We start from the raw sequence: 27,661 nt of genomic DNA, 5'->3' as shown, positions 1-27,661 counted from the left end.
CGAGCCCCCAAGCTTTTGAAATCTTCATACTTACCTTGATGGCATAGGCTCCTTCAGCTACCCGGGTTTGTGGGCCGCGGGGACCCTTCATAGCACGGCGACCTTGTCCATACAGAGGGTAATCGTGGTTTGTATGAGCTCCGGCTCATGCACCGTCTCAATATTTTCCCGTCCTGCCATGGCCACTCTGGCTGGGCAGGCCTTCTTTTTCGCCCTTCCTTGGGCCTAACCCTAACCCTATGGTGCACCCAAAATAAAAAGTGTATTAAACTTCTGCAGTAGTTCTTCACGTACACCGCATCCTCAACAACAACGAAATGGATGAATTCCCTGATATGCAAGGGAGTTTCTATTTCATTTGATATACAAATCTATGGTTTGTTCTTCAAGATATTACAATGCAAATTCACAAAAAGATGTGGCGCTCAGCGCTACGACATCGTCTGTTTCGAGATCTCAGTCTTCTCGTACAACTCCTGTTCCCTGGATTTGACTTCAGGCTAAGCATCAGGAAGCCGAGAACTCATGCACGAACCTTCTTGCTGTCAAATGGATTCAATCCAGCCGCAACTCGACTGCTCGCAATCAACGCGCTCTCGTCGATGATGTCCCACTGCTGTGTCCCTGAGGCAACTTGTGCTTGGTGTATGGCTCGTGTAGTAATCATACTCCGATGTGCGTTACTAACTACAAATCAATGAGTATCTCATAATGACCGAAGACCGGATCGTCGCCATACCTGCAGGCATCGGGCAATTCAGCTCCGCGGACAGGCGAAGGACGTGGCTGGATGGAAAATTGTGTCAGAAAGGACCGTATTCGTCGTGAACACCGTCGAGGCACTAACGAAGAGTCTTTGATTCCACCATCCATAGCAAAGCCTACGGAGCCATCAAACGAGTCGTTGATCATCTTGTTGCCATATGCTAGCAACCTGTTGTCATCCATGTGGACATCAGTAATTCAAAGTAATGTAAATGATAATATGCATACCCTGGTGCTGGCATGATATCTGGACGCGATTGATCAGCTTCCCGTCATAGCACGACAGAAGACGGTCTTGAGTTCACCTGTGATAAGATCGTATACAGCCTGCTGCCCAATGCCAGACTTTTCTCCAAGTGTCAGGGTTTCGGCGAGGAGTTCCAGGGCAGCGGCGAGATTACCATTACCGATCAACTTTAACGTCGAAGCTGAAACCCACACATTTTAAGACACGTACGTTTGCTCGCCGCGCTCTTACACTTTCTTACCTTTTTCTACATTCTCTCCAAGGTCGATCACTTTGCGGCCTACTGCAGGGACAAGGAGAAAGGCGACTTCCTTCTTGGACCGGTAGTCTCCACTCATGGCAATAACAAGCGTAGCCTTATCTGCCGCTGGGGGAGGTCCGAAGATAGGTGACGTGATGAAACGGGTATGCGGAAAGCTCGACAGCAGTCTGTCAAGATCGCCTATAGCAGACTTATTCACAGTTACATTAGTAGCAGGAAACTTTTCACGCACCAGCTAGCGCAGGATAATTCTGACATTATCTGTAAGCATGATACCCAGGAGCGGTTATCAGGCTTACTGTACTCATTTCAACAAATATTTTGGCCTTGGTTGGAGGTGATTGCTAATTATAGCAGCATGATTATCTTATCCTGCAGGAACGTGGATTGTGGCGTACGACGAGAGCTTTTGCAAACTCGTTATAGACACTCGTTACCACAGCATCATTCACGAGACAAGTGAAGATAACATCGCACTCCGTAGCCAGCTGGCCGAGAGTATCGGCGACTTTGACGGTGGATGCGCCCAGTTCTGCGAGGAGTTTCTGAGATTTTGTCACAGTCCTGTTATACACGAGGAGGGGCGATGATTGAGATTTGCGGGAGTTAGCTAGATTTCGGGCCATGAAATAGCCCATGGCCCCAAGACCACAGAAGCCGATTTGAAGAGGGTGTACTCCAGGAGTTGGAGGCCGAGAAAAAGGAATCGTGCCTGCATGTAGGACTGGAGTTTGAAGAAGGTTACTCGCCATCGCGTTCGAGCTGGGGTATTTATGAGAGAAAGAGCAAAGTAAGTACTGGTATATCGATATATTAGCAAGTCAAGTTGTACTCAAGAGCATTTGGACACGGTTATCGAGAGTTATCGGAAATGCCGTATTCCCACGTGAATGAGGAACGAAGTTCATTGGCTGGCTATGTGTAGCTCAGGTACCACGGATATATAGGGGGGATTTCGAAAAGAAACAAGAAAGAACAAGGTAAAATTTGGTTCAGTAAGCTCTAAGGCCTGCAGCCGTTGCAGGTTTGGAATAGGTGCATCGAGTGGATGGGTTCGTTGATCTGGAAAGCAAAGATATTAGAAGGACGAGGTTGCCATACCGAATTTACCTACCTGTACGGTCCATATGGCATGAAAGTCCAGACGTCCAAGGACCGTAAGGGTGCAAGATTTAGAAGCCATTTGAAGCATTTGTTGTGCGCTGCAACATCCGGCATATCCGAGTCAGGACTGCCCCTCCCACCTGCAATATGTATCATGATCAACTCACTATTGGCACACTAATTCTGACGACAACGGGGTCATCTTTCCAAGCTATGGCTAACAATACCATCGACGTGATGGCAGGCACTGAATATATTTCCATTATTCACTTCTGAAGTGTTAGGTCAGCTATGGTTGATGTGCCCGGGAACGCAAGTACTAACTTCCAACTAACTTGGGTGAATGCGCCTGGGACGCGTGTGACCAACTTTTTTGGCATTGGCTAAACAAGACAGCGCAGCTGGTGTAAATATTTGTTAACCAACTGTTCGCCTTGTCCAGTTTGCGTGGAGGCGCCTGGCAGAGGCATGATTATACCTTTCACTTGACCCACCGTCAAGGAGCTATTATACGGCATCTACCTGAGCTCTTAGTCCCTACCTGCGGCTCATAAGGTGGACATCTTGATCGGTCGAGTCGAACTCCTGCATTCATCTAGGTCAATGGACGTTTACTTGAATGGGCTGACTGATGATAGGCGGATACCTTTGGTACAGCAGGCACTCTTTCCATGAGTCAAGATGGTCTAAAATGAATGTATCAATATCGTCTACCTGGTTTGGAAATGTAGTCCTGAATGTCGGACATAGCTTGCACACCTGCAGGTATTTTTAGTCTCACGACCAACCGTCTTATGTCGATGAAGGGGGTTTTCATTTCTTTGGCGCTTCCAAGTTAAATGTCTCTATTGAGGGTACATTCGTGTCTTCATACGTTGTTCTGCCAAAATGATACATACGCCTTGACTTCCAATGCTCAAGATGATTTGGTGCTCAGTACCCATTTCTCAGTCTTCTCGTACGACTCCTGTTCCCTGGATTTGACTTCAGGCTAAGCATCAGGAAGCCGAGAACTCATGCACGAACCTTCTTGCTGTCGAATGGATTCAATCCAGCAGCAACTCGGCTGCTTGCAATCAATGCGCTCCAGTCCAAGATGTCCCACTGTTGTGTCCCTGCAGCCACTTGTGCCTGGTGTATCGCCCGGGCAGTGATCAGGCCACGATGCGTGTTATCAACTATGACAAATAAATGAGTATCTCTGCATGCCTGAAGGTCAAATTGTTCATACCTGCAGGCATCGGGCAGTTCAGCTCCGCGGACAGGCGGCGGACGTGACTGGATTGAGAATCATATTAGAAAGGAATATTCGTTGCGAATATCCCAGGGCACTGACCTGGCGTCTTTTACTCCACCATCTATGGAAAAACCTACGGAGCCATCAAACAGGTCGTTGACCATCTTGTGACCATAGGCCACTAAACTATTATCATGCGTCAGCTTCAGCAATCCGAAGTAATGTAATTGACAGCATACATAGGTGCCGGCATGATTTCTGAATACGATCATCATCAGCTCCTCATCTAGGTAGACCAGAATGCGTTTCAAAGTTTACCTTTAACCAGATCATATACAGTCTGCTGTCCGATGCCGGACTTTTCTCCGAGCGTCAGGGTTTCGGCGAGGAGCTCATTGATACTCATGATCATACCATTACCAATCAACTTCAATGTCGGAGCTGAAAACCCCACCCTTTAAGAATTTTCTCGCCATCCTTCTTGCACGTTCTTACCTTTTTCTACATTCTCTCCAAGGTCGATCACCTTGCGGCCTACTGCCGGAACCAGGAGAAAGGCGACTTCCTTCTTGGACCGGCAATCTCCACTCATGGCAATAATAAGCATGCCCTTATCCGCCGCTGGGGGAGGTCCAAAGATAGGTGAAGTAATAAAGCGGACATGCGGATGGCTCGACAGCAGTCTGTTAAGATCGCCTATAGCAGACTTGTTCATAGTTCCGTTAGTGGCGGAGAAACGTTTCACGCACTAGCCAACGTAGGGTAAATCTAACATCATCAGTAAATATGAAAACCAGAAGCATATACCAGGCTTACTGTGCTCATTTCAACGAAGATTTTGACCTTGGTTGGAGGCGATTGCTGATGATGTCATCATGATTATCTTATCTTGCAAGAAGATATGATTGCGGCGTACAGCAAGAGCCTTTGCGAATTCGTTGTAGATGCTCGTTACCACAGCATCGTTCCCGAGATTGGTGAAGACAACATCGCACTCTCTAACCAACTGGTCGAGAGTGTCGGCGACTTTGACGGCGGATGCGCCAAGTTCTGTGAGAAGCTTCTGAGACTTTGCCACAGTCCTGTTGTACACAAGGAGGGGCGGTAGTTGAGATTTAAAGGAGTTAGCTAGATTGCGGGCCATGAAATAGCCCATGGCCCCAAGACCACAGAAGCCGATTTGAAGAGGGTGTGCTCCAGGAGTTGGGGGTCGAGAAAAAGGAATTGTGCTTGTGTGCGCTGTACTTTGAAGAAGATTGTTCGCCATTGCGTTCGAGCTGGGGGTATCTATGAGAGAAAGAGTAAGCACTGGTATATATATTAGCAGATGCGCTCGTTAAGAGCTTCTTTGAGATATTGTGGAACCGGATGGGCTGGTATCAAGGTTATCGGGAACGTCGCGTTAATATTCCCACATGGAACGAAGTTAATCGGCCGCTACGCTACTAGAGGGTAAGTACCACCTACATGTCCAGCATCGTCTCTGCACGGAAATGCCAAAATTTCCCAGTCGGTTCAGAGACGGCCGATTAGGGTTCCTTGGTAATTGGGTTTGAGGGTCCGGGTGTGCTAAAGCCCATCAGAACGGATATGAAGCTTCCTATCCCCCTACCAGGCCTCCCCCAAGTACCCCCTTGCCTTGAGCAGCTGGCCGGTTATCAAACACGGTTGCAGTCTTGCCTCAGAACTTTGACTAAGTCGGTGTTCTGAGTCTTCTGATATGAGTTTCAGTTTATTTCGGACTCAGCGAAGCTGCAGACATTACGGATTTGAAGTCCTAGATTTCTTTCCAAACCTTGTCGGCGGGGTTTTGGCTAAGCCTGAAATTTGGAAGACAAATATATCTTCAACCACGACTCATTAAATTTGATAGAAGCACGAGATGAGCATATACACATGGATCCCGGAGGGTCTGTTCGTCCGGGCGCAGCTACTAACTTGATCTAAATTTTGAAATTTGTCATCGTCGGCCGAACGGAAGTCTAAGTCAGTACGATATGAAGCAAACCACGACGAGGGATTACCCCAGTGAGTCGCTATGTTGGAAGCCTTAATAATTGCAGGTGCTGACGAAGCCCGACAAAGACGCACCGAACGCAGACATCCACATCGCACACATCTCGTACGAAGTGACCTGCTGCCGAGTCTATCCATTGCTACTCCACTCGGCTTCAAGGTCAGGGTAGAATGGTAAAAATTGGTGGTCCCGATGAAAGACAGGTTTTTCGTCGGGCCCGACCCTTAGCGCATCACGTTGTTCTCCTGGTAAGTGGTTTGACATCCTAATTTGAATGTCTTACCTGACCGCTATGAGTCATGATTTCTGTTGGTTCGGGTTATTATGTCAGTCCCAGAGAGTGTCGCGCAGTCGCGGACGTAATACAAAATCTACGTTTGAAAGAAACGATGATATCTCGTTCTCAGAATATCCGGGACTCCGAGACATCCGACCCGTCCGACTGCCATGGATCCAACCACTTAGTACCTGCACAATGCGATCACAACATGCTACGTGACCCACAGCCACGATGTTCACAGTTCACTTGGTTCTAGATGTGCTTCCAGGTGCACACTCTGCTCCACATCTGGAACACTCAGCCGGTGTGTTCGTTGTACCGATGGTTATTTTCCCTCCTTCATCGAGTGTAATTTGTGTTCTTTTGTTGTTTCTCGACTTGACTCACTTGAGGATGCTTATTTGTCGGATAACTCCATCCATCCGGCCCAAGCCTTGACTCTCGCACTGTACGACAGCTATTTCCTACTTGCCTCGCCGTACACACGGATGTCTAGTTCATTCTCTGCCGCCGTACAACTATATGCTCAATCATCGTAACTTGACACTGCGCGGGTGCAGCATCGTCGTTTTCGTGATACGCCGCCTTGGTGTCATTTCGGTTGCGATGCCTCTGAGAGCACACACCATATATCCGCTCTCCGGCTGATTTTTTTTGCTAATCATTGTGCGCATAGCGTGCAACTCTGTGACGAGGCTTCCTCACTCGCTGAGGGCGAAACTACAAATGGTTATCGATGGAGTGTACGGCACTCATTTTCTGAAAACACATGGCTCTGGCCACAGTATCAAATGGGTTTTTATGTGGGTGTATTATCCCCACTCACGGGTAAACGTTGAGACGCAAGTGGGTATCTTACTCCTACTATCTAATGTCTCGGGCAGCACTCAATCATTAGGCGATGTGGATGTCACATCTTCAGAGCCTGCTAGTACGACGATAGAACCTAGGCTGTTGTCACGATTACTGCAAGTTTGGCATGTGTGTAGCATTCGGCTCGCAGGTCATATTCAGGGAGAATATAAACAATGTCCGTGCACTCAATGCTAATCCTTCTCCCGGCGGTAAAGACAGTACTTGGCATCGGCCTCTTCGGAGGCCAACTGCAGCTCAGCAACATTGGAATACTATGAATCCCTTCAGAGGCAAGGGGTGAAGTACACAATGGACATGATTGCCTTGGTGTGTCAGCAGCAGGAAGTACAGGTTATTACTTTGCTCAATATTGTCTGCCCGGTGTAGAAGCGTAGTCCTGAATATCAAACATAGATTGCACACCTGCAGATGGTTTTAGTCTCACGACCGACCGTCTTATGTCGATGAAGGGCGGTTTTCATTTCTCCGACGATTCCAGAGTTACGTGTCTTTATTGAAGGTACATTCGTGTCTTCATACAAATCTATGGCTATCCTGTCAAAATAATACACCTTGACTTCCAATGCTCGAGATGATTTAGCGCTCAGTACTCATTCCTCAGTCTTCTCGTACGACTCCTGTTCCCTGGACTCGACTTCAGTATACCATCATGAAGGGAATCGAGAACTCGAGCACTAACCTTCTTGCTGTCGAATGGATTCAATCCAGCAGCAACTCGGCTGCTTGCAATCAATGCGCTCCAGTCTATGATGTCCCACTGCTGCGTCCCTGCAACTGTCTGTGCCTGGTGTATCGCCCGGGCAGTGATCAGGCCACGATGCGTGTTATCAACTATAAAATGAATGAGTATCTCTGCATGCGTGAAGGTCAAATTGTTCATACCTGCAGGCATCGGGCAGTTCAGCTCCGCGGACAGGCGGCGAATGTGACTGGATTGAAAATCATATTAGAAAGAAATGTTCATTGCGAGTGTCTCGGGGCACCGACTTGGCGTCTTTTATTCCACCATCTATGGCAAAACCTACGGAGCCATCAAACAAGTCGTTGACCATCTTGTGACCATAGGCCACTAAACTATTATCATGTGTCGGCTTCAACAATTCGAAATGTGATTGACAGCGTACATACCCTGGTGCCGGCATGATTTCTGAATACGATCATTGTCAGCTCCCTGTCGAGGTAGAGCAGGATATGTCCCGAAGTTTACCTTTCACCAGATCGTATACAGTCTGCTGTCCGATGCCAGACTTTTCTCCGAGCGTCAGAGTTTCGGCGAGGAGCTCATTCATACCCATGATCATACCATTACCGATCAACTTTAGTGTCGGAGCTGAAAACCCTACTATTTAAGACTTTTCTCGCCATCGCTCTCACACATTCTTACCTTTTTCTACATTTCCTCCGAGATCAATCACCTTGCGGCCCACTGCAGGGACAAGGAGAAAGGCGACTTCCTTCTTGGACCGGTAGTCTCCACTCATGGCAATGACAAGCGTGGCCTTATCTGCCCCTGGGGGAGGTCCAAATATGGGTGAAGTGACAAAGTGGACATGCGGAAAGCTCGACAGCAGTCTGTCAAGATCGCCTATAGCAGACTTGTTCATAATTCTATTAGTGGCGGAGAAATGTTTTACGCACCAGCCAACGTAGGGTAAACCTGACATCATCAGTGAGTATGAAAACCAGAAGCATATATCAGGCTTACTGTGCTCATTTCAACGAAGATTTTGACCTTGGTTGGAGGCGATTGCTGATGATGTCATCATGATTATCTTATCTTGCAAGAAGATATGATTGCAGCGTACAGCAAGAGCCTTTGCAAACTCGTTGTAGATGCTCGTTACCACAGCATCGTTCCCGAGATTAGTAAAGATAATGTCACACTCCGTAGCCAGCTGGTCGAGAGTGTCGGCGATTTTGACGGCGGATGCGCCAACTTCTGCGAGGAGTTTCTGAGACTTTGCCACAGTCCTGTTGTACACAAGGAGGGGCGGTAGTTGAGATTTAAAGGAGTTAGCTAGATTGCGGGCCATGAAATAGCCCATGGCCCCAAGACCACAGAAGCCGATTTGAAGAGGATGTGCTCCAGGAGTTGGAGGCCGAGAAAAGGGAATTGTGCTTGCATGTGCTGGACTTCGAAGAAGGTTGTTCGCCATTGCGTTCGAGCTGGAGGTATCTATGAGAGAAATCAATAAGCACTGATATATATATTAGTAGGTATGCTCGTCAAGAGCTTCTTTAAGACACAGATGGGCCGGGTGGGCCGTTATCGACGGTTATCGGGAATGTCGCGTTAATATTCCCACCTATTCCCACGTAGAACGAAGTTAATTGGCTGGCTACGTTACTAGGGTTGATACCACCTACATGTATACTTATAGAAGAACTTTAATGATGAGTTCCTCACAAACTGCAGATCAACTTGAAAGTTTCAGGTCACCAACTCATGGTGCTATGCTGTGCTACGTAGCGTAAATATACACGTGATCAATCTGTGTACTGCTTACATAAGCGCAGATGGCCAAAAATAGGATGCCACAAACTTGGACGCGATACTACCGCTGTGACGGTAATTGGCAGCTGCTGTAGCTGCGACAGCAGCAGTTTAATATTTCTATCGCTGCCTGTTATCACCATGCAGCAGCAGCAGGCATTACAAGTTTATGCACAGCAGAACAAGGGCACTCTTGTTCCAGGTCAAACCATCTCCGTTAACAAGTACACGGTCCAAGTTGAGCGGTATCTCAGTCAAGGTGTGTTGACTCCACCTGGCAGCCTCATCAAAGCGTTAACATTTTGTTCAAAGGCGGATTCTCTCATGTGTATCTTGTTAGGACTCCCACTCCCGTGTATAACACGACGCATCATGTTCTCAAACGCATCGGCGTTCCTAATGAGGCCATGCTTGCGGAGGTTAAGAAAGAAGTCGATATCATGGTTCGAAGCACCCAAGCTGCTTAATCGGTACTTACTGAATCTGCCTGTAGAGGATACTGAAGGGGCACCCAAATGTGGTGCATCTGATCGATGCTGCGTGGCACAAAATGGCAACCGGCATGTATGAAGTCTTCATCCTCATGGAGTTTTGTCCGGGCAAGTGTTTTTGCAAGATTTACATATTTGATGTGGTCTTACTCAGACATAGGTGGTGGAATTATTGACATGATGAATAGACGTTTGCGCGAACGTCTCACAGAAGCAGAGATCCTCCAGATTTTTGTAGACGTCTGTGAAGGTGTTGCTGCCATGCATAACCTTCGCCCCGCCCTTCTTCATCGTGATCTGAAGGTGGAGAACATTCTCCAGGCCTCCAATAACGTCTTTAAGCTCTGTGACTTTGGCTCTGCTACACCAGTCGCGCCTCGACCACCATCTACCACAGCTGAGGTTAGAGCTCTCGAGGCAGACTTGAACAGACACACCACACTACAGTACAGGGCGCCTGAAATGGTCGACCCATACCTTCGCCGTTCTGTTGACGAGAAATCTGACGTTTGGGCACTTGGAGTGCTATTGTACAAACTGTGTTATTACACCACTCCTTTCGAAGAACATGGACCCTTGGCAATTTTGAACGTACAGTACCGCATCCCGCCATATCCCGTTTACTCATCGCAAATGAACACACTGATCGGTGTGTTATTCTTCACTTCCATCGCATCCGAATATGCTGAGTTGTCATGCAGCCTCCATGCTTCGTGAGCACGGCACACAGCGACCTACAGTATTTGAACTTCTCGCTCAAGTGCACACCGTACGAGGTACCAAATCGCGCTTCACCTACGACATTCCCCCGCCCCCGCCCCTTTCCCCTCGAGCTTTACAGTTATCATCCACGAATGCTCTTGACAACCTTGTGTCTTATCGTCGAGCGCCAGGCACAGATCCTGCTACTCAACAAGCCCCGCCAGCTCAGCCCCAGGACATAAGTACAGGCGTTCAAGCGCGTGATAGGGTGCTGGAGGCTATCGCACCAATGCGGCGTGGCCGGCCATATTATTCGCAGCAACAGAGCGACACCAGTACTCCTTCATCGACCTCCCGGCCTCCCAGTCCGCCGAAGCTGCCAAAAAGGCCTGATGCCTCATTTGGCGCAGAGGAGGACAAGGCATGGAAAGAGATGAAAAGCTCTCCCACTGTTCTCGCTGCTGCGGGCATCAGGGCTCACAAATCAGGTGGTGTAACTGCAAGTGTTTGGAAGCCTAAAGTATCCGCGCCTCCTTTGGACGATGCATGGAGTGTTGAGACGCGTGCATCAAAAGCGATCTCGGATGATCCGCCAACACCAGGGGTCACTGCATTTGGTGACAATTTCGGAGAAAAGCTATGGAGCGCCTTTGACGGTGCAAAGGCTGGAGGGACTACCGTTGTGACAGGAATGGGGTCATCCTCAAGTTCTGGGAAAGAGCGTATTTCAAAGCTTGCTCCCCCGCCTGAGGGGTCGCGTAACACGAGACTTGTGGTTACGAAGAGTAAGGACGCGTTCGATGGTCTAGGTTTCACACCACCTTCAGCATCCACACCTACTCTGGGAGAGGCACGAAAGCTGAGGACTGGCCTTGTTGCAGCTAATGGAAACAATCGCGCTGTCATCACTCCTAGTCCATCTATATCCGTCGCGAAACCATCACTAGCCCCGATCAAACCAACGTCTTCGCCCCGTCCTCCAGCACAATTGACGACTGCGAACGCTGCGTGGCGTTCTAGTCCATCAATGCAACCTCCTCCATCCATCCCTTCTTCGCTTCCAGAGAGGGGCGAAGTTTCTGCCGAGGCACGATTTCCTTCAGTAGAAGAGCTTGATGCAACGTTTGGTGGGTCGGCACCTCCTGTCGGCCATCCAAGCTGGCAGCTCGAGTCATCGGAGCATCATAAGGAGCGCGAAAAAGTAATTGATTTGTCCGAGCCTTTCTTTGCACCTTCCTCGTCGCTTCAGCCGACTTCTCAGCGTGCTGCTCCAAGCACTACTCTTGGTTCGCGCTCAGAGCATGTCACCGGGGTGGCGATGCGTGATTCCGAGAAGGACAAATTTCAGAGGTCCGTTGGACTGGGTAATGGCATTGGTGAAAACACGCCGTCTCCGAAGCCCGCATCCTATCGACCTATCTCCCGCCCTTCGCTTTCGAGGAGACATCGCAGCAGTATTGCTGTCAAAGCCATACCTCAGGCACAGCTCATCGATGACGTTGGTACTCAGGACCTTGCTACCCCAGCTCCAGTGTCACGCAAACCAAAAGACTGGTTGACAGGCGACATTGATGCCCTCATCTCCCCAATCAAGGACGGATCTTTTGCTCAGGCTCAAGCTAGCAACCTCCCTCCGACGCCCGTTCTGCGCGAGTTTACGAACAAGCGATCATCATTCATCGAGGAGAACACAACAACTATACAATCACCACAGGAAGCTGTCACCGCTCAACAGCCTCCCCATCGAGTGAAAACTCCTCCATCGCCATCCAAGACGCATGCGCGAGGTACCAGTGTTAGAGAGCGGAAGCAAAGTGCCCCTGTGACACCAAAGAAACCTAGAGAGCTGCCAGTGGTTGCGCCCAAACCAGTAATTGCTGCTCTTGCACTGAAGCCGGATCTAGAGTCTCGTCAGGGAGTGACATCGCAGCCATCGAAGCGTCCCTCGCAGGATGACTCAGATAGGTGGAGAGCTATCCCTATCTCTGAGTCGCCGAAGCCAACTAAAATTCATGATTCGTCAAGTGATGGGGAAGAGGAGCCAGAGGATGCTGTTGGGTGGGGGAAACTAGTTGAGAAGACAGGTTCATCGCGAAGACGAAAGACGAGGGGCCGGCAAAGTTCCGTGCATGACCTCGTTGATCTATGGGGAGGAGGTGTGGTACAGACGAAAGAGCGACCAAAGGATTCCATTCACAGTCCTGCCGTTGCTGCATTCAGTGATCCGACCAGGGAAATTGGTGTAAAACTACAAAAGAGCAGATCAATTGCCGTTTCTTCAATGGCTAGGCCGAGGCCTGTATCGCCCCGAATGCAGTCACAACCTTCAGAGCTCAATGCCTCTCAGCGTCGTTCACCAAGCCGGTCTCCTAAGCGACCCTTACCTCATACAAAGCAGGCATCTGCTGCAAACACCCCCTCATCTGGCAATACCCCCGTCTCATCCTTTCGCGCGAGGCCGCAGTCTATGCTTGCCTTTCCGATGTCAAAGTCTACTTCGGATGGAAAGACGGACACACCATCAAACCCTACGGGTCTATCTGTTCCAGAAGACAACTCTCGCAAACACGGCGCTCGGCGGACCTCGATAACAGACATGGTCCAGCGCTTCGAAGCTATCGGGGGCAAAGTCAGAGGCCCAGGCCCAGGCTCAGGTCCGCCTGTGATGACTCCCAAATCAACAGGTTTGAAGATGCCAACCTCGTCTACTGGAATTGGTCGTGCTGTAGACGTCACGGGCACAAGCCCAAGCTCCCCATTAGTGTCGAGATTCACAGCCTCCAGAGTCATTACACCCGCTCCTGAGGAGTCGGGTCCCGGAGTTGACTCAGGGAAACCACGACCATCTGCGATAGATTTAGCCAGGGCAGCCCTTGCCGGTCAGGACCAGAGCAAGGCAGACATGAATTTAAGAAATTCTGTTGTAGGATTACCCTCCGGGACACCCAGTCGATTCACATCTGGATCATCACGGACCGGCCCCTTGGACGGGCTTTCAGTATCGCTACCATTTTCCTCCCCAAAACCCTCCACACCTCTAGAAGAGCCGCGCTCGCCATCGCCTGATAAACCTTATCAGGGAGTGGGGAAACTCATTGACCAATGGCAGCGTAAAACTGAGGTTGATTCACCTCGAGCTCCTATCCCTCGTAGAGGAGATTTTACCCCCAAACGAGCTGGTCTCGTCTCCGGGGAAGTTGGCAAGGACAGCTAAACATGTACATTCACCCGACCTATAATATATTTGCTCATGTTCGTTCACGTATGGCTTGCAATGGCTTGTAAAGATCATTTATACAACAATCTGACGTGCTACAATTTCTGAACCCTCGGGGCTCAAGACTCATTGGAAATCTGGGACATGGGATTATCTGGCGGGGACTGAGGACGTCGTGCTGTGCTTCCAAGTAATTGTCGGGCTATGTCTCTACCCTTCCCATGCTCCCAAGCATCCTGATCAACAGGATAGCGATTGACTTTTACTCGCTCGGTGTCACCAGCTATGCCAAGTTCCTGCGCCGCAGCATCGGCGCGGGCGAGGTTAGAGTCGCCGGGGTGAATAAGAATAGCCTCTGGTTTTGGCTTCGTTCGGCGGGTTTTGGGCTGCCATGATCGTGTAGACATATTGTATGAGTCGTCCTCACTCTCAGAGTCCAGGAGAGGATCTCTAATCTTATCATAGCTTAGTAGGAGGGGTTTGATTAGCCTCTATAAGCTACTTTACGATAAATAAGACACTTACGTGGTTGATTTTGCTGGGGCAGCATCAACATACTCGAAGAGGAATTGTCCGACTGACAACATGACAACCTTTTGGAGAGTAAATTTTCTGCAATGATCTCACATGACTATTGGGACTCACAACGGCAAGGATGAGACTTGCTCAAAGCCGGTCAGGCCAGCTTAGCTTCCATTGAAAAAGTGTGACTCACCCTACTTGATATGACATGGCGATAAGCATGTAAAGTCTGGTGATATTTCACAGTTCGACATTGTTTTTTTGTAGATTGGTGAAGACCCAACTCACAGTCTAAGTGTTGTTGCAACACCATATAACGTTGCTCTCCATACTGCTTTTGCTAGTCGCGAACGACCAATGAAATGAGGACGCCAATGCTTGGTAATAGCAAACGACAAGAATCTTTTGTTTTCAATCACTCAGAGTGGGTGAAAGGACGAGTTTGTATCACGAACCTCTCGGAAAAACATATGACAGAAGTCAGGATAACACCGAGGAATAAATCCCAGACAGTGTGTAGGCGCAGAGAACTCAAGAGGATATGTTCACCGAGGAACGAAAAATGAATGTAATCAACCCAACCATCCATTTCGTGACTGTACAGCGGAGGTCAACGTTGTGGTTTATGGTAACGTGGTCCCCGATATGATCAATGCATCATCCGGGACCTTAATAGTCCGAAAAAGACAGCTCAACGTTGCAACTTTACTAGCTGGCACTGCCACAGCTTTACCCAGTCCAATTGTCGAGGCTGGGACGCGTCGTCACAACAGCAAGAACCAGTATTGGTCTAGTACTGGGTGTTGCATGGTCCACAATACGGTGACACCGCCTAGCAAACCATTGCGATGGCGACTCGTGGAAACTTCCACGGGCCCCTTCAAGTTCAACCTGCCGAGGCATTGCACTCAGGTTTCGATGCAACATAAGCGCTTGGACGATCAGACGTCATACATCTAAGCGGATGATGTGGCGATGGGCGCCTTGTAAGCTCGTTATTATTACCCCAGCGGTTGATCTAACCAGTTCCACTGCTTTCGGTTTCATAGTGGTCTGCGTTGTCAATAATTAGCTGACCACGCTACTGGCTTTCAGCATTCTAAGTTGAGCTTGCTCGCCATCCCCAGGAACGAAGAACGAAGTTGATTGGCTGGTCAGTTGTGCTATAGATGCAACTCAGGTACTACATGTGACATGTAGTAAGAACCTTCGTCAGTTGGTACGTTAATCAGGAACGAGGATCGCTGTTGATTGGATGACTACGTCGAAAATTGACATAGGGGTGTATAGCAGCTAAGGATTGGTTGAGGTAGATATGTTAAGACCATATATCATTAGAGATCAAAGCAAGATTTTGTCTATACAAGCCTAATGTTCCACACTAAGACGAAACGAAAGAAGGTGAGAGATCTGTCGAAACCATGGGGGACACGTGCGTAACACGATATCGAGGTGAGAATAGGCGTGCATCTGTAGAAGTCAGGCTCTCTAAGTCTGCGAGGGTCCAACCCAGTAGCCTACCTTGTATGCACGAAATTAAATACATCCGTAGTTATATTGTTCCGCCCAGATACAATCGATCCTTCGCTTGCTTCGGGTTATGACCAACGAGTTTAACTGCTTGAAGACTATGTCGCCTTACGCTTTCCGAAAGCGATGCTACTAGCCTCGAAAGCCTTCCGTTCTCTCCATTCGCAACTGTCTAGATATTCGCAAGTGCTGTCGAGGTGTGAATAGCTTTCACGACACTGCCTACTGAGAGAACTCACCCACACCGATTGGACTGCGCGAGTTCAACGCCCCTAGGAGGACGGAAGCCGAACCACCAACGGAGAACATCTATAAGATGTGCATCGAGCCGGTCCTCGTCCATGAAGAACTTCCTAGTACCTAATATCGTCGAAAGGCCAGAGGTATCTTCTTCAACTAGAGAGTCACCATTTTGATCAGGAAGATTCCCATTTTCTTTTAAGCCAGTTGATTCATCAGCCGCTGGAGCTGTGCGTAAGCGTTAATATACTAGAATTCTCGACGAGGTTTCACACTGACTCGCTTCGAGACCTTTCATGGCAATCGACTGTGGATTGAAGTCGGGATTGTCACAGGTGCCGGCAGGCAACGAACCTTGCACTACCAATGTCGGCTCAGAATGTTCCCGAACAGGGCTAGTGAGGTCAATAACCTCATCATCTGGAAGTTTTTCGCTCTGTGCAGATGCAATCTTTATGCTGTGGCCTGCAGCCTGAGAAGTGCTGGCCTCTCCGGCATCCTGACTAGGCGGGCGTAAACTTTCTTCAATGGCACGAGCTATATCTAATTCCTCTTGGGAGGCAAGCCTTCCCGGGGGGTTATCGACTGCCTTTTCACCGGTTTTCGCCTTTTGTTTTCGATTATGAATCGAGTCCTTCTTGACCCCAGCTCTCCGGTAGATAATTTGCAGCTCGGAATGGACGCCTCTCAGTCGTTCACCGCTGCTCCGAGCCGAGTGGACGACAGAAACCCATGCGGCGACCATGGAACTCAGATCTACATGAAAAGGAAGGTCTGTGTCATTTCTTGTTAGCAAACCGATGTCTTCTACAAATTCCCTGGTAAATGATCGATGCGGATTGACGGATTGCTTTGCCCATAGTGCATCAAAATCAAAGGTTCCCGGTGAGAGGAGCGGAGAGAGCAGGCGGTGATAAAGCATAAGTTGCATTTGTGATGATACCGTATCCTCATCTGGGGGTAGTGATGGTACGCGACGAGTCTTGTAGTCGACGAGCGTCAAATCGTAAAACATGGGTTCTGGATGAACGGGCCATGGGATCGAACTTCCTGCCATAGAATTGTCACGAATTTCCTCCTCGGTTGTGGGCTGATCCGCTGCACAGGTCTCCTCGGGAGTAGACCGATTTGGACAAACAACAGGTATGTCGTTTTGGGATGGGGACGGCGACCGACGCTGCTTCTTCTTGACGGGAGATGATTCAGAAGAGACCAGGCTACGTTTGATAGGATTATGAAGTTTGTTTACTTCTGATGGAACACGGCGAGTCACTTCATCCTGCCAGATCAGATGTATGTCAATCGTTCATTATTTGGGTGCGGAGATACCTACGATAATTCCGAAAACGACTTGCCCATGCGTAATTCCGAAAACTGGGAGTTCCCTCTACAAAATTGCGTTAGCACCAACCGTGATCGTCCCACCATCAGGGAAATCTACCGTTAGCCCCTCAAACATTAATTGTTCTAAGCCCGCAGTCAGATTGAAAAGGCTGTTGAACAGCTCAGGAAATGGTTTGAGCAACGGGAATGCAACATTCATACCGTAACGCCCAACGCTCTTCATTATTTGATGTACGGACAAAAACTTTTTCTGGCCGTACTTCCAGTTCCAGATGCTTGTGAATAGACTAGAATAAAAGGTCGTTTCTTCCGCAAAACGAACAAATGATAAGACATACGGCCCCTCTCTTGAGTGTCCTGTCGTTCTGTTGTGCGACATTTTGTTTGACCTGAATTTTTTTACCATCTCGTGACTTGAAAGAGGACGGTCGCTTTTCGAGCGGTTTGTGGCGCTCTCCGTACAACCCATACTCGTATTGTACTTCACACCTATAATATGTAAGAAAGGGGTGAATGAACGGCTTTTGAACCAACCAAACAGGTGAGACAAGGTCTGTCACGGAGAATGCATTCCTCCAAGATAGAAACTTCTCGTAGAGATTTCTCGTCTGATTTCGCTCGCGCATTCCAGAAAAAAGCGGGCTAGTTAGCTGCGGGGGCTTTGCGCTGGCCGAGAGATGAGACACTCTCGTGCTGACAGTAGGTTTAGAAGTTTCTTCAATAGAATTCGCATCAGTCGGGAACTCAATAGCAATATGAAGCGCAGGTCCGCCACCAAAACTACTGAGACCGGGGCCCGCCGAGATATTTTGCTGCGATTCCGAAGTTGGGTTGACCTCCTGCAGGGAAGTTTGCGTGGCGCTCATATCAAAACGGGCGAGCTCCTCCTCAGTGAATTCTGAAAAGTCGTAATGTTCAAATTCGTCGTGAGACATGATACTGGTGAATTGGAAGAAGACGCGACTTGGCAAGCTGCGACACGTAGATCACGTGATTATTGTGACATTGATAAGTGTGACATTTGACACTAAGATTATAATTAACTGCCAGTGCAGAACGTCTTCCTGCTCCACCTTTACTCAACGTCTTTACCGATCAATGATGGTAAGAACTCGTGATGCTTTTGTCTGACAAAGTCCTGAGGGTAGATTGGAAGTCTCTATATTTGTCTTATCAACGTTCGATGGCGTTTGCTCATCTGCCGATCGGCATGAACCTGCTAGGGGTGTTGTGGCAGAGATCAGTGGGGCTGACGATTTGAAACTAGCCACACAGCCGAATCTTCTACCCGCGCCTCTTTCAAACTCTTCCAGCATCCACTAATTGTCTCTACCCTGAACCGTCAGGATAACCGCGCTGTGAGAGTTGCTTTGCCTTACTACAACCTCATTGCCTCTTCGTCATCATAGATCATTTTCTACTGCACAGCTTCTTTATCTCTACTTCTTAAATCCGCCTGTCCTTTAGCTCCTCGTTCGTTGGAGACCATTTTTTAGTTCCTCTCCTCATACCGGTCAACATCATGAAGAATTCTTTCCTCATTGTTTTTCTCTTTTCGTTTGCAGTCGCCGTGGCATCCTCACTCGATGTCCAGGCTCGAAACCCCACGCCGTCAAAGAGATATGCACTCCCCATTCTTCCTCGGCAGCCAGGACCTTCCATGGTTCCTGCTAAGCGATCCTTGGTCAAACGCGCTCCCGCTCCCGGGCCATCCGCAGCTTATGTTGCTCGCGAGGCCAGTCCATTACAGCGTCTCGCTGCTCTTCAAGCCTCTCCTACAAAGCGGCCGTCAGCTCGCCAGTTGGCTGCTTCACCTCATTACGCCCGTGCTGCTGCGCCGGCCCCGTCTAGGCGCGCCGCTGAGGACTCCGCAGCTCCAAAAAGGCGCAGCCTAGACGAATCAGCACGTGATGGGTGGCGCGGCGACCGCCGCGGAATCTCGTGGATTCTGTCTCGACGGGCTTGTAGCTTGCCCCGTTTTGAGCACACCTGGGCAGTTCCCTCGCACGTTTGCCGAGTGGGAAGCAATAGGATTCGAGTGTGTCGATTTTACGGCAGATCTGCGCTCCTGCGGCGGTTGTTCCAGTCTTGATCCTATTGAGTAGGCATATGGTGATGACCACGATTATACTTGGCTGACCACTATATTTTTATTAAGGCATGACTGCACGAAGATCCCACATGTTGAAGGCGTCGCTTGCGTCACTGGTGAATGTCAAATCTCGTCTTGCCAACCTGGTTATTCGCTAGACAGTGATGGCCACGCGTGCTCACCAACGGAGTAGGCGTGCAGATTCATTGGATATTTCTCAAAGACTTTACGTTCTTTCCATGCTATAGACGACTGAATTTTGGGCGTTTAGTCCTTTCCTTCGTACTACAGGACTTCGATTGCTTGGCATCTTCTATTCCTGGACCGTTGACGTTGTTGTGCTACTTACATTCTAGTCTTACGTCCCCCCATGTTTTTACGATTGTGCAGATTGGTACTAGTACTTAACTCTAGTTGTTCTGCTCAATAGACTTTGTGTTGTATGTATATAGCAAAGCGCCGCTGAGATTGAAATGAACGACGACAAGCTCGGGCTCGGGGTGGAGGCAGTAGGAGTTAAAATGGACGTCGTTCCACTTTTATTAAGTCTAAGATTGTATGTATGTAAGTACTGCCGATTTACGCTGTTCGCGTCGAACCACTTCGACGCTCGCCCGCTGACCCGCCTTCACGTCGAACCAACGTCCTCTAACGTCATCTTACCGTCCATCTCTCTCTTTTTTTTACGAATTCACGAACATCCTTTGTGGCTGACATGCTCATTGCCACTGCGCTGCATTGATATCACTGTTTGTTTCATGCAGCAGCAGCAAAGTCGCCCATCATACATCAAATATCCCTCCAGTGCCTCGGTCCATCTGAGGTACCCCACATGGATGCCTTGTAGTTTCGTTTCACCCTCTACGCCTCTCAGACGCCGCCTCGATCTATTCCTGCGATTTTCTCCACCCCGAGGCTGTCCTTACTTGAGGAACCTTAACAATACTTTCGTTCCCATGATCTTCATCATATTTGATAATTACGCAGACGAACTTGGAGTCCAAACTCTGCTCGCAGGCATCCTCGCCTTGCTACTCGGTCTTCTTGGATTCGTTATGGTGTGTCTACAGCTTAATCTAGGGTGATGTTCTAAATATAGAGCCGTGGAATAGAGTATATTTGCTCTCGGAGTGGTTTGGATTGTCCCTGCGATGAGGACACAGGCACCTCCATACCGAGAACCGATCCCTCGCCAACTCCCTCGCAGTCCAAAGAAGCTCTATGGTCTTGTATTGACTTCTTCTCCAGAACCTATGCTTCAGACACTACCGCTGATACTTCCCGGGTCCAAGACTCCTTCCCTTCGGCGAGCAGCGTCGTTTCCTGACCTGCATAAAACACCTTGTTCCGAGGGTCAACCCCTCGTGACCTCGAGGCATGTTTCTTTCAATATCGGAGCGCCAGAATCCTACAATCCAAGTTTGGCGAGGTCTGTCAGCATGAACCCGTCCCCGATGACACCGACAATTCAGCGTCGCTGGCCACCTGCAATGTCTCCATTCTCCAGGCGTCGATCAACACAAGGGGAATCAGTTCCATCCTCATCCACCGTACGAGACGAAAGTAATACCACCGCGTGCAATTACAGGTCGTCGCCCACATCAAAGAGTACCCGTGTACATGACCTTCCACTCAAGTGTTTCGATGAGCGTTGTGAATGCCGTCACGGTCGTCGAAATAGCTTGGGCTGTGATGAACATGGCACGATGAACCTACCTCAAGTAGATTCTTTTTCCGAAGGAACAGCTTCTACACGCTCGTCGAGGACCATATCTTTACGACTACCATCTGTTCGGAGAGCCCTGAGCGGAAAACGCCGTCCAGCAAGCGTTCCACCGTGTGCACCTGTTGTGATGAACGCTAGCGCGAAGGAGCAGTCTCAACAGCAAAACCCTACAGCCGGGTGTCCCGTGAGAACGTTGCCATCGCCTCCTCCCTTCCCGCCTTCCGGTGAAATGTATCGTGCAGAATACGTGAATCCTTTCCGAACGAGGAAATCAAAGATTGCCCCCAGTGCGTGTGCCACCTTATCAAATGATATGATGCCAAATCAATACTTAATCAGCCTACGCTTGCAGAACTTGAGACTTCGAAATTCAGTCGCAGGTCGAGGTTTTCATTATCTGGTCCATGGTCAAGTCCCAAACCTGCGGGTCTGTCGCCTGATTTAGCACCTTCCGCGACATCGTCCACTTGTAAGCACCGCATTCTCCAGGTTTACAAGAGACAAAGTAATAACGGTTTTCTGTATAGCCATTTTTCCGAATTCGCCATCTGCACTTCGTAGGACATTCACGAGCCACTTTACTCCCGTGTTTAAGTCCTCTGCCATCAGTTCTCCTTCGAGCTTAGAGTGTCCGTCTCCTATGCCCACACCGCAGTTACAGGACAACATGCCGAAGTTGACAGGCAAGCATTCCTTGCGGTCTGTTCCTCGCACGCAGCCATACGGTCCTCCTTGGAATGCTGTGATGCCTGGGCAGTGTCATGATCTAGTGAATGGTAGCCTGGATGACGTTCTTATCAAGAGACCACGTCGCAAATACAAAGGGACTGAGGGTCGTCGGGGGTTCAAGTCGCACTCTCGCACCCTTGCGCCAATAGACGCATCCGAGAGTGAATACCCGCCTGACAACCTTGTGGACGAGCTAGCTCAGTGTTTGTCGGAATTGACGCACTCTCAAGAAGCCATTCCGAGTGCTACTGCCGAAGTAGCTCAAAGAACACCTCTGAAGGCTTTGACTTCCGTTGGTGAGCCTGCGGGACGTGGGTCCACTGCCTTGTGGACAATTGTAGGCCTTGAACAAGCTGTTGACGTCCCTTCGGATGAATATAGCTAACTTCTCCTGTCAGTTAGTCGTGGTGGGTTTTTTATATGTTCCTTGAAGGCTTGACATGCTGAAGATTCGCTAGTCAGATTTTTATACGTTATTGCAATTGTACATACGGGCATATGGTCGATACCACGCTCTTAGCATACATTCCCCACCAAACATTAGCATATAGCATACACTTGGGTCATAGCAATCATCGCAGCAGATTATCTAATCATTTCGCAACACACTCTATTTGAGCGAGATACACTATTTTAATGCAGCCCTCCCTACTTTCTACATTCGTAACGCACCGTCAACTCGAGCCGCATTTTTGCCGGGCATTATCCGGACAGGCCGTCGTTAGCGAGCAGCGCGCTCATTGCATTGGCCACTGCACTATGCTGACTGGCACTCAACGTTAACATTGATCCGTCTTCGATACATTGCTGCAATTGCGCATCAAGGAGACGTCTGTATACAATGTTCGAATATCAGTGTATTTGAGATCAATGGATGACAGGGACAAGTTACCTCAGTTGGTTCACCAAAATTCCGATGCGGGGCCATGCCTTCAACTTGACGATACTTCCACCCTTTCCAACAGTGAGACCGCCCCCGATGTGATTGACCGACACAGGTCCACCAAATAGAAGCAATGCGTACATCGGAACCTGATCGCAACTTAGTATGCCGACCACAATCACGTCAAAAAAAAATGCACACCTCAGTCGCACCGCGGATGAAAATCTTGCTAGTCATCTGTTTCTGGAAGTACGCCAGGAACGGCGACTTCCACGTCGACTCTCCAAAGAGGACAGACGAGGGATGCAAGAAGACGCGCACATCTGTCAGATCGTGGATCTTGTACTCTTTTGCAGTATTTTCGCGCTGAACAGTGCCCGCTTGCACTTTATCGAATTTGATCGCTGAACGCGGAAGGTGCACTTGAGCAACGCGAGGCCACAGGCCGCCAAGAATGACGGCTTTGACAATGTTTGTGTTTGCACTGTTTGCATTCAGTTCCTCTGAACTCGCTCTTGCGGAACGCGGGATGAAACCGAGATCTGAAAGAGAGGAGAGGAAGTCGCGGCGTAATGAGGTGATCTCCCTGACGGTGGCCGTTGAGATAAAGTTCTGCACAAGACTGGTCATTTCTAGAGTTCCCTTACAGCAAAACATCATACCTCTTCACAGAAATGTCTCAATGCTTTTTGACTCTTGCCCTCAGACTGAAGGCGCATGCATTCATTATACGCATTGACATCTGTGAGCAGATCGCTTTTGTCTTCGCCAAAACGTGATTTCGCCCTACGGATGCAAATGAGTCCCGGTCGTGGACATTATAGCGAAATGTTTACTTAGTGGCTTCATCCCTATTATTCATAGGACTGAGGAATAAAGGTTTCGACGAGAGGCAAGCTACAACCGTAAGAATTGGGTCTAGACATTGAAAAATCGTGCCAAGAACTAGCATCTGGGAGACATTGTTAATAAGTCACTCCGTCCCATATTCAATGTACCACAAACCTTCCCGAGTCGTAAATCCACGGGTAGCATTGACTATACAAACAGCGCGTCCGCTAGTCAAACAATGAACGCAGATACACGACTGCAATCACGCACAATATGGCGCCCAAGAGCAGTCAAGTGGCCATCTGCATCAATGGCTCCGAGCTCCTCAAGGACATTCCAGGCCTTATCCATTGCAGACACTTCGGGAGGATCGATAGCCCGATTTAGGAAATGCTGAAAAAGAGACTACGTCAATGGACTGCGCCTATCACGTAGAATCACTAACCTTGACGTCCTCACTCTCGCGCATCACCTTCACGGTTAACGAAATGCTCTCCAACGGTGTTCGCAGTATTTCTGGTATTGGGAAACGGCTCATTTTCTCTTCCTGTTTGCGAGTATAAAGCTTGTAGCAAACCCCTGGTTGCGTTCTGCCGGCCCTACCCCTGCGTTGGCGGGCTGCGGCACGTGTAACCCATTGTTCTTTCAAGAGAGACAGCCCGCTCTCTGGATCATAGTTCGTTTCTTTGACTCTCCCCGAATCCACAACGTAGATAACATCTTCAATGGTAATGGACGTCTTTGAAATATTCAGCTATAGGAACTAACTGATACAACAAACTAACCTCGGCAACGTTTGTTGCGGCAATGATTTTCCATCGTTTTGTATTCGCAAAAACAGCCAGTTGTTCATCGTTTGACAGGTTCGCATGTAAAGGCAATATCTCAGCCCTCTCACCGAGCATGCCACGCATTACATCAATACAAGAACGAATTTCTTGAACTCCAGGAAGGAAAATCAAAATCCCGCCTCGCTGTGACGTTGCAATGACGTGCTGAACAATAGCAGCAATCAGCTAAGACAAGAATGATGAGTTTACTGGTCTAGTGTTGCAACATCATAAAAATACAACCTGATAGTCAATCCTTTCCGCGTGCATAATGTTTTGAATTGCAGACGTTGACTCCTCGCTGAGGCCCTTCGAACTACAGTAATTCCTGAATGCATGTTTCTCTTCTTCCGATTCTTTTTTATTTGGTTTGGCTGATGCCGGCTTATAGGAAATTGACGAAATGTAGTCTTCTAGATACCTGTGATAATTCATTTTTGGATGAGGATTGTAGTCGAGTATTCGAGCAGTCGAGACAAAGAGACTACGTACATATCTGTGATTGGGTGTGTAAAGCCTGGGATAGTCAACATTGGGGCGTTGTTAAAATATTTCACAAATGTTTCATGATTGATTGTTGCTGACATGAGCACCACCTTGAGTGTAGAGTGTCGTGCTAACAATTCCTTGAGTTCCAGAAGAAGAAAATCACCATCGACAGAACGTTCGTGAACCTACGTGTAGTCAGTCAGCCGTAGGTTGACATTTATGAAAGGTTGGCATGCACCTCATCGACAACAATGTGTGTGACATCCCTTAGCCCGTCGCCGGATCCTAGCCTTCGTAAAACAACTCCAGTCGTACAGAAGAGCAACTTTGTCGCTTGGTTATGCTTAGTCTCTCCACGAATAGCATATCCAACAGAGCCATCGTCTATCCGTTCTGCAGAAACCCGCGCAGCAACAGATACGGCAGAAATTCTGCGAGGCTGGGTGATAATGATCGAAGCTTCAGCACCATGTCCCGAAAGTATCAAGGAATCTAGGATGAATTGTGGAACTTTAAATTGACGCCTCTCAGGAAACATCATGGACAGGGTTGACTATGCCTTACGCTGAGTGGTTTTGCCACACCCTGTAGATGTACTTTAACTTAAGGGCTGGTGGCAGATAACAAGGCTTACCTGTTTCTCCAACCACGACAACTACCCGGTTGCGCTCGAGCAAGGACAGAATTTGTCCTTGGCAGCAAATGCAGGAAGGCGTCTACGAGCTGATAACATCGTTGCATATGCCTGAGATTGGCATAATTTGTCGAAATCTGACTTAACCTGTGAATTCGGTCGATTGTCACCGCGACGCCGGAATTTGTGGCGTGCTGTTTCGTTAAGACCGGTCGGTAAAGCAGCGCCTGTATGGATGGTGGGGGATGCAGTGGGCGAAGGTATCAAGAATTTTAGTACTTCCGATACATCTGGCGAACCGTTGGACTGAACCTGTGCCCATTGCTCCTCGAGGACTCGCATTGCTGCCATAAGAAAGCCTTCTCCTGACTCCATAAACCCATCCTGTTTCATTTCTTGCAACAGTTGTGAGAGAAGATGAAGTCGCATGTACGGTGGGATAGACTTTGATGTGATATACACAGGGGGATAACTGTGAAAGGAGTGGTCAGAACAGGACGGCAGAAAGACGTGTAGCTCCACGGGCGCGCTGAACAGAGGCATCGATACATGGTTCGCGTCGACAAAATGGGCCCCAAGAGCCTCTACTTCGTCCGCATTTCTTCGTAAACCGTCCACGACATTAGCCAGAATCATGTCATCTGGATTAGCTTGGGCACCCGCACTTTCACCTAGGAGGCGATGATCTAAAGAAGCTACCAGCAGATCCACATTTGTTACTGAGTCTCTGTCAGCAGTACACTCTTTGACGGTGTATGCAGGAAATCCAGCCTCTTTGATAATTTTCTCCTCCACCCATCGCTTTGCCAAGTCATCAGAGCCGGAGTGACCAGAGACAATAAATGGATCAGAGGAATTATTTCCAGGAAAGAAGCGCGCGGGAAGGTCACATTCTGGGAGATGAAGAACTAGATGTTCTATGCACGCCTCCAGCGGGCTCATTGAATTCAACAATTTACCCCCGAGAGCCGAAGGTTTGGATAGAAAGGCCAATGTATTGCGTGTTTGATCAGACTTGAAACCTAAGTGGCCGAGCTGCTGAGTAACAGCTGGTATAGCCTCCACGGGCAATACAGATGTCACAGGGTCTTCACCAAAGTGCAGTGCATTCCCCTTGGAAATTTGGTTAATAACAATAGCGTCTGCCATCGAAGTTTGATTACCTTCTTGACAACATCTTCCACCAAATCCCGCAACTCAGTGGACATTCTCACCTCGGGGGAATTAGCAAACTCCTTGGACCCCGGCATCATGGAGGTTTTTGAATTTCCTTGCTGTCGATTTTTGGCTGCCTTCGCTTGTCTCTCATCTACTGCTCTACGCGCAGCAAAAGGATCAGCATCATACATCCATTTCATGTGCTCTGGAGCATTTTTATGTTCTGTTGCCAACTCGGTCCAGTAATCACGAGGTCCAGGTGGTAATACGCGATTAAGTTGAAGTCCATTACAGAACTGCCGGGTGACTCATGCTCAATCCTACTTGCCATGTGAAGCATGACAAAAAAAAGACACTGACACGGTACAGAGCGTATGTGGCACCCCAATGACGCGCTTCCAGCGTAGTTGGTCTCAAATAAGGTGGGTGAGGTTCCAGTCGGACACTTTCTGTTTGCGATGTTTTCTTATCGAACCGGGCGATGTGAACAGCGAAAGACCAATCATTGCCATGTTTACGCTTGCGGATTTTAAGCTATAACAAAAGGCTTGATAAAATAGTCACACTCACTGTCTCGACGGTTGGCTTATCCCAGCCACTTTTTTGACACCTGTGAATAAGGAAGTTAGCCTGGAAATCTGTGGGTCGTGATGATACAGAGTACGTTAATGCTCTCGAATGATTGGCAGGCATCATTTTCGAGTGCGACGGAACTCCTACAACAAAGGCAAAAAAAGCATGCATGAGCCATACCTTTCTTGAAGTAGACTAAGAGGATACTTGGATCCGGGTGGGAAGAGTGGTTTTTCTTGCTCTGCATCACCTAACTGCGAAGGCGAACCTGCGCCAGAGTTTTTGTTGGTCTTGGATGAATTTCCTGCATTCCCAGTTTTTACGATGCCCTTGCGAGGAGGCATCAACTTTTTTCAGCTTCGTCAAATTCCAAGTGAGCGCCCAGGAT

At 48.7% G+C, this 27,661-nt stretch overlaps 10 protein-coding genes across 10 annotated transcripts; 3 read left to right on the top strand and 7 right to left on the bottom strand.

Moving 5' to 3' along the window:
* Positions 1 to 456: 456 nt before the first annotated feature.
* On the bottom strand, positions 457 to 2,026 carry BJ212DRAFT_1475067 (NAD(P)-binding protein; the record flags this gene model as incomplete). Its single annotated transcript, XM_041339194.1, has 10 exons — positions 457 to 483; positions 536 to 687; positions 740 to 786; positions 848 to 934; positions 994 to 1,012; positions 1,071 to 1,193; positions 1,254 to 1,454; positions 1,507 to 1,525; positions 1,574 to 1,618; positions 1,673 to 2,026. 10 exons carry the CDS (start codon positions 2,024 to 2,026, stop codon positions 457 to 459), a joined length of 1,074 nt encoding a protein of 357 aa, XP_041198924.1.
* Positions 2,027 to 3,325: 1,299 nt separating this feature from the next.
* On the bottom strand, positions 3,326 to 4,882 carry BJ212DRAFT_1475066 (NAD(P)-binding protein; the record flags this gene model as incomplete). Its single annotated transcript, XM_041339193.1, has 9 exons — positions 3,326 to 3,352; positions 3,405 to 3,556; positions 3,610 to 3,656; positions 3,715 to 3,801; positions 3,855 to 3,873; positions 3,934 to 4,056; positions 4,111 to 4,363; positions 4,432 to 4,476; positions 4,532 to 4,882. 9 exons carry the CDS (start codon positions 4,880 to 4,882, stop codon positions 3,326 to 3,328), a joined length of 1,104 nt encoding a protein of 367 aa, XP_041198923.1.
* A 2,339-nt stretch (positions 4,883 to 7,221) lies between these two features.
* Positions 7,222 to 8,044, bottom strand: BJ212DRAFT_289650 (uncharacterized protein). Its single transcript, XM_041342838.1, has 5 exons — positions 7,917 to 8,044; positions 7,776 to 7,862; positions 7,671 to 7,717; positions 7,468 to 7,619; positions 7,222 to 7,412 (listed from the first exon to the last, which is right to left on the bottom strand). Exons 1-5 carry the CDS (start codon positions 7,928 to 7,930, stop codon positions 7,386 to 7,388), a joined length of 327 nt encoding a protein of 108 aa, XP_041198922.1. The 5' UTR covers positions 7,931 to 8,044; the 3' UTR covers positions 7,222 to 7,385.
* On the bottom strand, positions 7,917 to 9,133 carry BJ212DRAFT_1315425 (uncharacterized protein). Its single transcript, XM_041334159.1, is given in 7 exon segments — positions 7,917 to 8,118; positions 8,173 to 8,373; positions 8,427 to 8,445; positions 8,494 to 8,538; positions 8,594 to 8,976; positions 9,061 to 9,084; positions 9,096 to 9,133. 5 exon segments carry the CDS (start codon positions 8,942 to 8,944, stop codon positions 7,952 to 7,954), a joined length of 783 nt encoding a protein of 260 aa, XP_041198921.1. The 5' UTR covers positions 8,945 to 8,976; positions 9,061 to 9,084; positions 9,096 to 9,133; the 3' UTR covers positions 7,917 to 7,951.
* A 290-nt stretch (positions 9,134 to 9,423) lies between these two features.
* BJ212DRAFT_1443739 (uncharacterized protein) lies at positions 9,424 to 13,689 on the top strand (the record flags this gene model as incomplete). The annotated part of the gene is made up of 5 exons (XM_041337875.1): positions 9,424 to 9,541; positions 9,595 to 9,725; positions 9,776 to 9,881; positions 9,934 to 10,422; positions 10,475 to 13,689. 5 exons carry the CDS (start codon positions 9,424 to 9,426, stop codon positions 13,687 to 13,689), a joined length of 4,059 nt encoding a protein of 1,352 aa, XP_041198920.1.
* Positions 13,690 to 13,750: 61 nt separating this feature from the next.
* On the bottom strand, positions 13,751 to 15,297 carry BJ212DRAFT_289477 (uncharacterized protein). The gene is made up of 6 exons (XM_041342837.1): positions 14,670 to 15,297; positions 14,503 to 14,616; positions 14,408 to 14,443; positions 14,338 to 14,353; positions 14,218 to 14,285; positions 13,751 to 14,157 (listed from the first exon to the last, which is right to left on the bottom strand). The coding sequence occupies exons 1-6, from the start codon at positions 14,801 to 14,803 to the stop codon at positions 13,812 to 13,814; spliced, it is 714 nt and encodes a 237-aa protein (XP_041198919.1). The 5' UTR covers positions 14,804 to 15,297; the 3' UTR covers positions 13,751 to 13,811.
* Positions 15,298 to 15,842: 545 nt separating this feature from the next.
* On the bottom strand, positions 15,843 to 18,263 carry BJ212DRAFT_1475062 (exonuclease V a 5' deoxyribonuclease-domain-containing protein; the record flags this gene model as incomplete). Its single annotated transcript, XM_041339192.1, has 8 exons — positions 15,843 to 15,933; positions 15,984 to 16,212; positions 16,264 to 17,263; positions 17,318 to 17,371; positions 17,426 to 17,477; positions 17,530 to 17,615; positions 17,667 to 17,817; positions 17,863 to 18,263. The coding sequence occupies 8 exons, from the start codon at positions 18,261 to 18,263 to the stop codon at positions 15,843 to 15,845; spliced, it is 2,064 nt and encodes a 687-aa protein (XP_041198918.1).
* A 114-nt stretch (positions 18,264 to 18,377) lies between these two features.
* BJ212DRAFT_1315410 (uncharacterized protein) lies at positions 18,378 to 19,926 on the top strand. The gene is made up of 4 exons (XM_041334158.1): positions 18,378 to 18,432; positions 18,485 to 19,235; positions 19,297 to 19,429; positions 19,487 to 19,926. The coding sequence occupies exons 2-4, from the start codon at positions 18,851 to 18,853 to the stop codon at positions 19,611 to 19,613; spliced, it is 645 nt and encodes a 214-aa protein (XP_041198917.1). The 5' UTR covers positions 18,378 to 18,432; positions 18,485 to 18,850; the 3' UTR covers positions 19,614 to 19,926.
* An 18-nt stretch (positions 19,927 to 19,944) lies between these two features.
* Positions 19,945 to 21,675, top strand: BJ212DRAFT_289335 (uncharacterized protein). Its single transcript, XM_041342836.1, has 4 exons — positions 19,945 to 20,478; positions 20,533 to 21,433; positions 21,486 to 21,615; positions 21,674 to 21,675. Exons 1-3 carry the CDS (start codon positions 20,179 to 20,181, stop codon positions 21,503 to 21,505), a joined length of 1,221 nt encoding a protein of 406 aa, XP_041198916.1. The 5' UTR covers positions 19,945 to 20,178; the 3' UTR covers positions 21,506 to 21,615; positions 21,674 to 21,675.
* A 902-nt stretch (positions 21,676 to 22,577) lies between these two features.
* BJ212DRAFT_1443737 (P-loop containing nucleoside triphosphate hydrolase protein) lies at positions 22,578 to 27,617 on the bottom strand (the record flags this gene model as incomplete). The annotated part of the gene is made up of 19 exons (XM_041337874.1): positions 22,578 to 22,707; positions 22,768 to 22,907; positions 22,960 to 23,370; positions 23,421 to 23,514; positions 23,595 to 23,710; positions 23,764 to 23,796; positions 23,860 to 23,982; positions 24,035 to 24,328; positions 24,375 to 24,605; positions 24,660 to 24,840; positions 24,912 to 25,093; positions 25,147 to 25,418; positions 25,473 to 25,493; positions 25,543 to 25,563; positions 25,590 to 26,655; positions 26,706 to 26,996; positions 27,061 to 27,234; positions 27,271 to 27,310; positions 27,454 to 27,617. 19 exons carry the CDS (start codon positions 27,615 to 27,617, stop codon positions 22,578 to 22,580), a joined length of 3,984 nt encoding a protein of 1,327 aa, XP_041198915.1.
* Between the last annotated feature and the right edge of the window lie 44 nt (positions 27,618 to 27,661).

The sequence above is a fragment of the Suillus subaureus genome (assembly GCF_016647635.1).
Source record: "Suillus subaureus strain MN1 chromosome Unknown BJ212scaffold_2, whole genome shotgun sequence".
NCBI lineage: Eukaryota > Fungi > Basidiomycota > Agaricomycetes > Boletales > Suillaceae > Suillus > Suillus subaureus.
Note: the sequence above shows the minus strand (reverse complement) of the source record. Positions and strands in the feature narration are given on the sequence as shown.

Bases quoted from the DNA above. Each gene is read 5' to 3' on its own strand.
- BJ212DRAFT_289477 (XM_041342837.1), bottom strand. From the start codon at position 14,803: ATGGATGGTTGGGTTGATTACATTCATTTTTCGTTCCTCGGTGAACAT. The intron at 14,617-14,669 runs GTTCGTGATACA...TGAAAACAAAAG, and splicing joins GTCATATGTTTTTCCGAGAG to ATTCTTGTCGTTTGCTATTA. The intron at 14,444-14,502 runs GTGAGTTGGGTC...AAATATCACCAG, and splicing joins GTTGCAACAACACTTAGACT to ACTTTACATGCTTATCGCCA.
- BJ212DRAFT_289650 (XM_041342838.1), bottom strand. The intron at 7,718-7,775 runs GTCGGTGCCCCG...TTTTCAATCCAG, and splicing joins GGTGGAATAAAAGACGCCAA to TCACATTCGCCGCCTGTCCG. The intron at 7,413-7,467 runs GTTAGTGCTCGA...AGTCGAGTCCAG, and splicing joins ATCCATTCGACAGCAAGAAG to GGAACAGGAGTCGTACGAGA.
- BJ212DRAFT_289335 (XM_041342836.1), top strand. From the start codon at position 20,179: ATGCAGCAGCAGCAAAGTCGCCCATCATACATCAAATATCCCTCCAGT. The intron at 20,479-20,532 runs GTGTGTCTACAG...GCCGTGGAATAG, and splicing joins GTCTTCTTGGATTCGTTATG to AGTATATTTGCTCTCGGAGT. The intron at 21,434-21,485 runs GTGCGTGTGCCA...ATACTTAATCAG, and splicing joins GAAATCAAAGATTGCCCCCA to CCTACGCTTGCAGAACTTGA.
- BJ212DRAFT_1315425 (XM_041334159.1), bottom strand. From the start codon at position 8,944: ATGGCGAACAACCTTCTTCGAAGTCCAGCACATGCAAGCACAATTCCC. The intron at 8,539-8,593 runs GTACGCTGCAAT...TGACATCATCAG, and splicing joins AGTTTGCAAAGGCTCTTGCT to CAATCGCCTCCAACCAAGGT. The intron at 8,119-8,172 runs GTAAGAATGTGT...TAGGGTTTTCAG, and splicing joins CGGAGGAAATGTAGAAAAAG to CTCCGACACTAAAGTTGATC.
- BJ212DRAFT_1315410 (XM_041334158.1), top strand. From the start codon at position 18,851: ATGAAGAATTCTTTCCTCATTGTTTTTCTCTTTTCGTTTGCAGTCGCC. The intron at 19,236-19,296 runs GTGATGGGTGGC...ACGGGCTTGTAG, and splicing joins CAGCCTAGACGAATCAGCAC to CTTGCCCCGTTTTGAGCACA. The intron at 19,430-19,486 runs GTAGGCATATGG...ATTTTTATTAAG, and splicing joins TCCAGTCTTGATCCTATTGA to GCATGACTGCACGAAGATCC.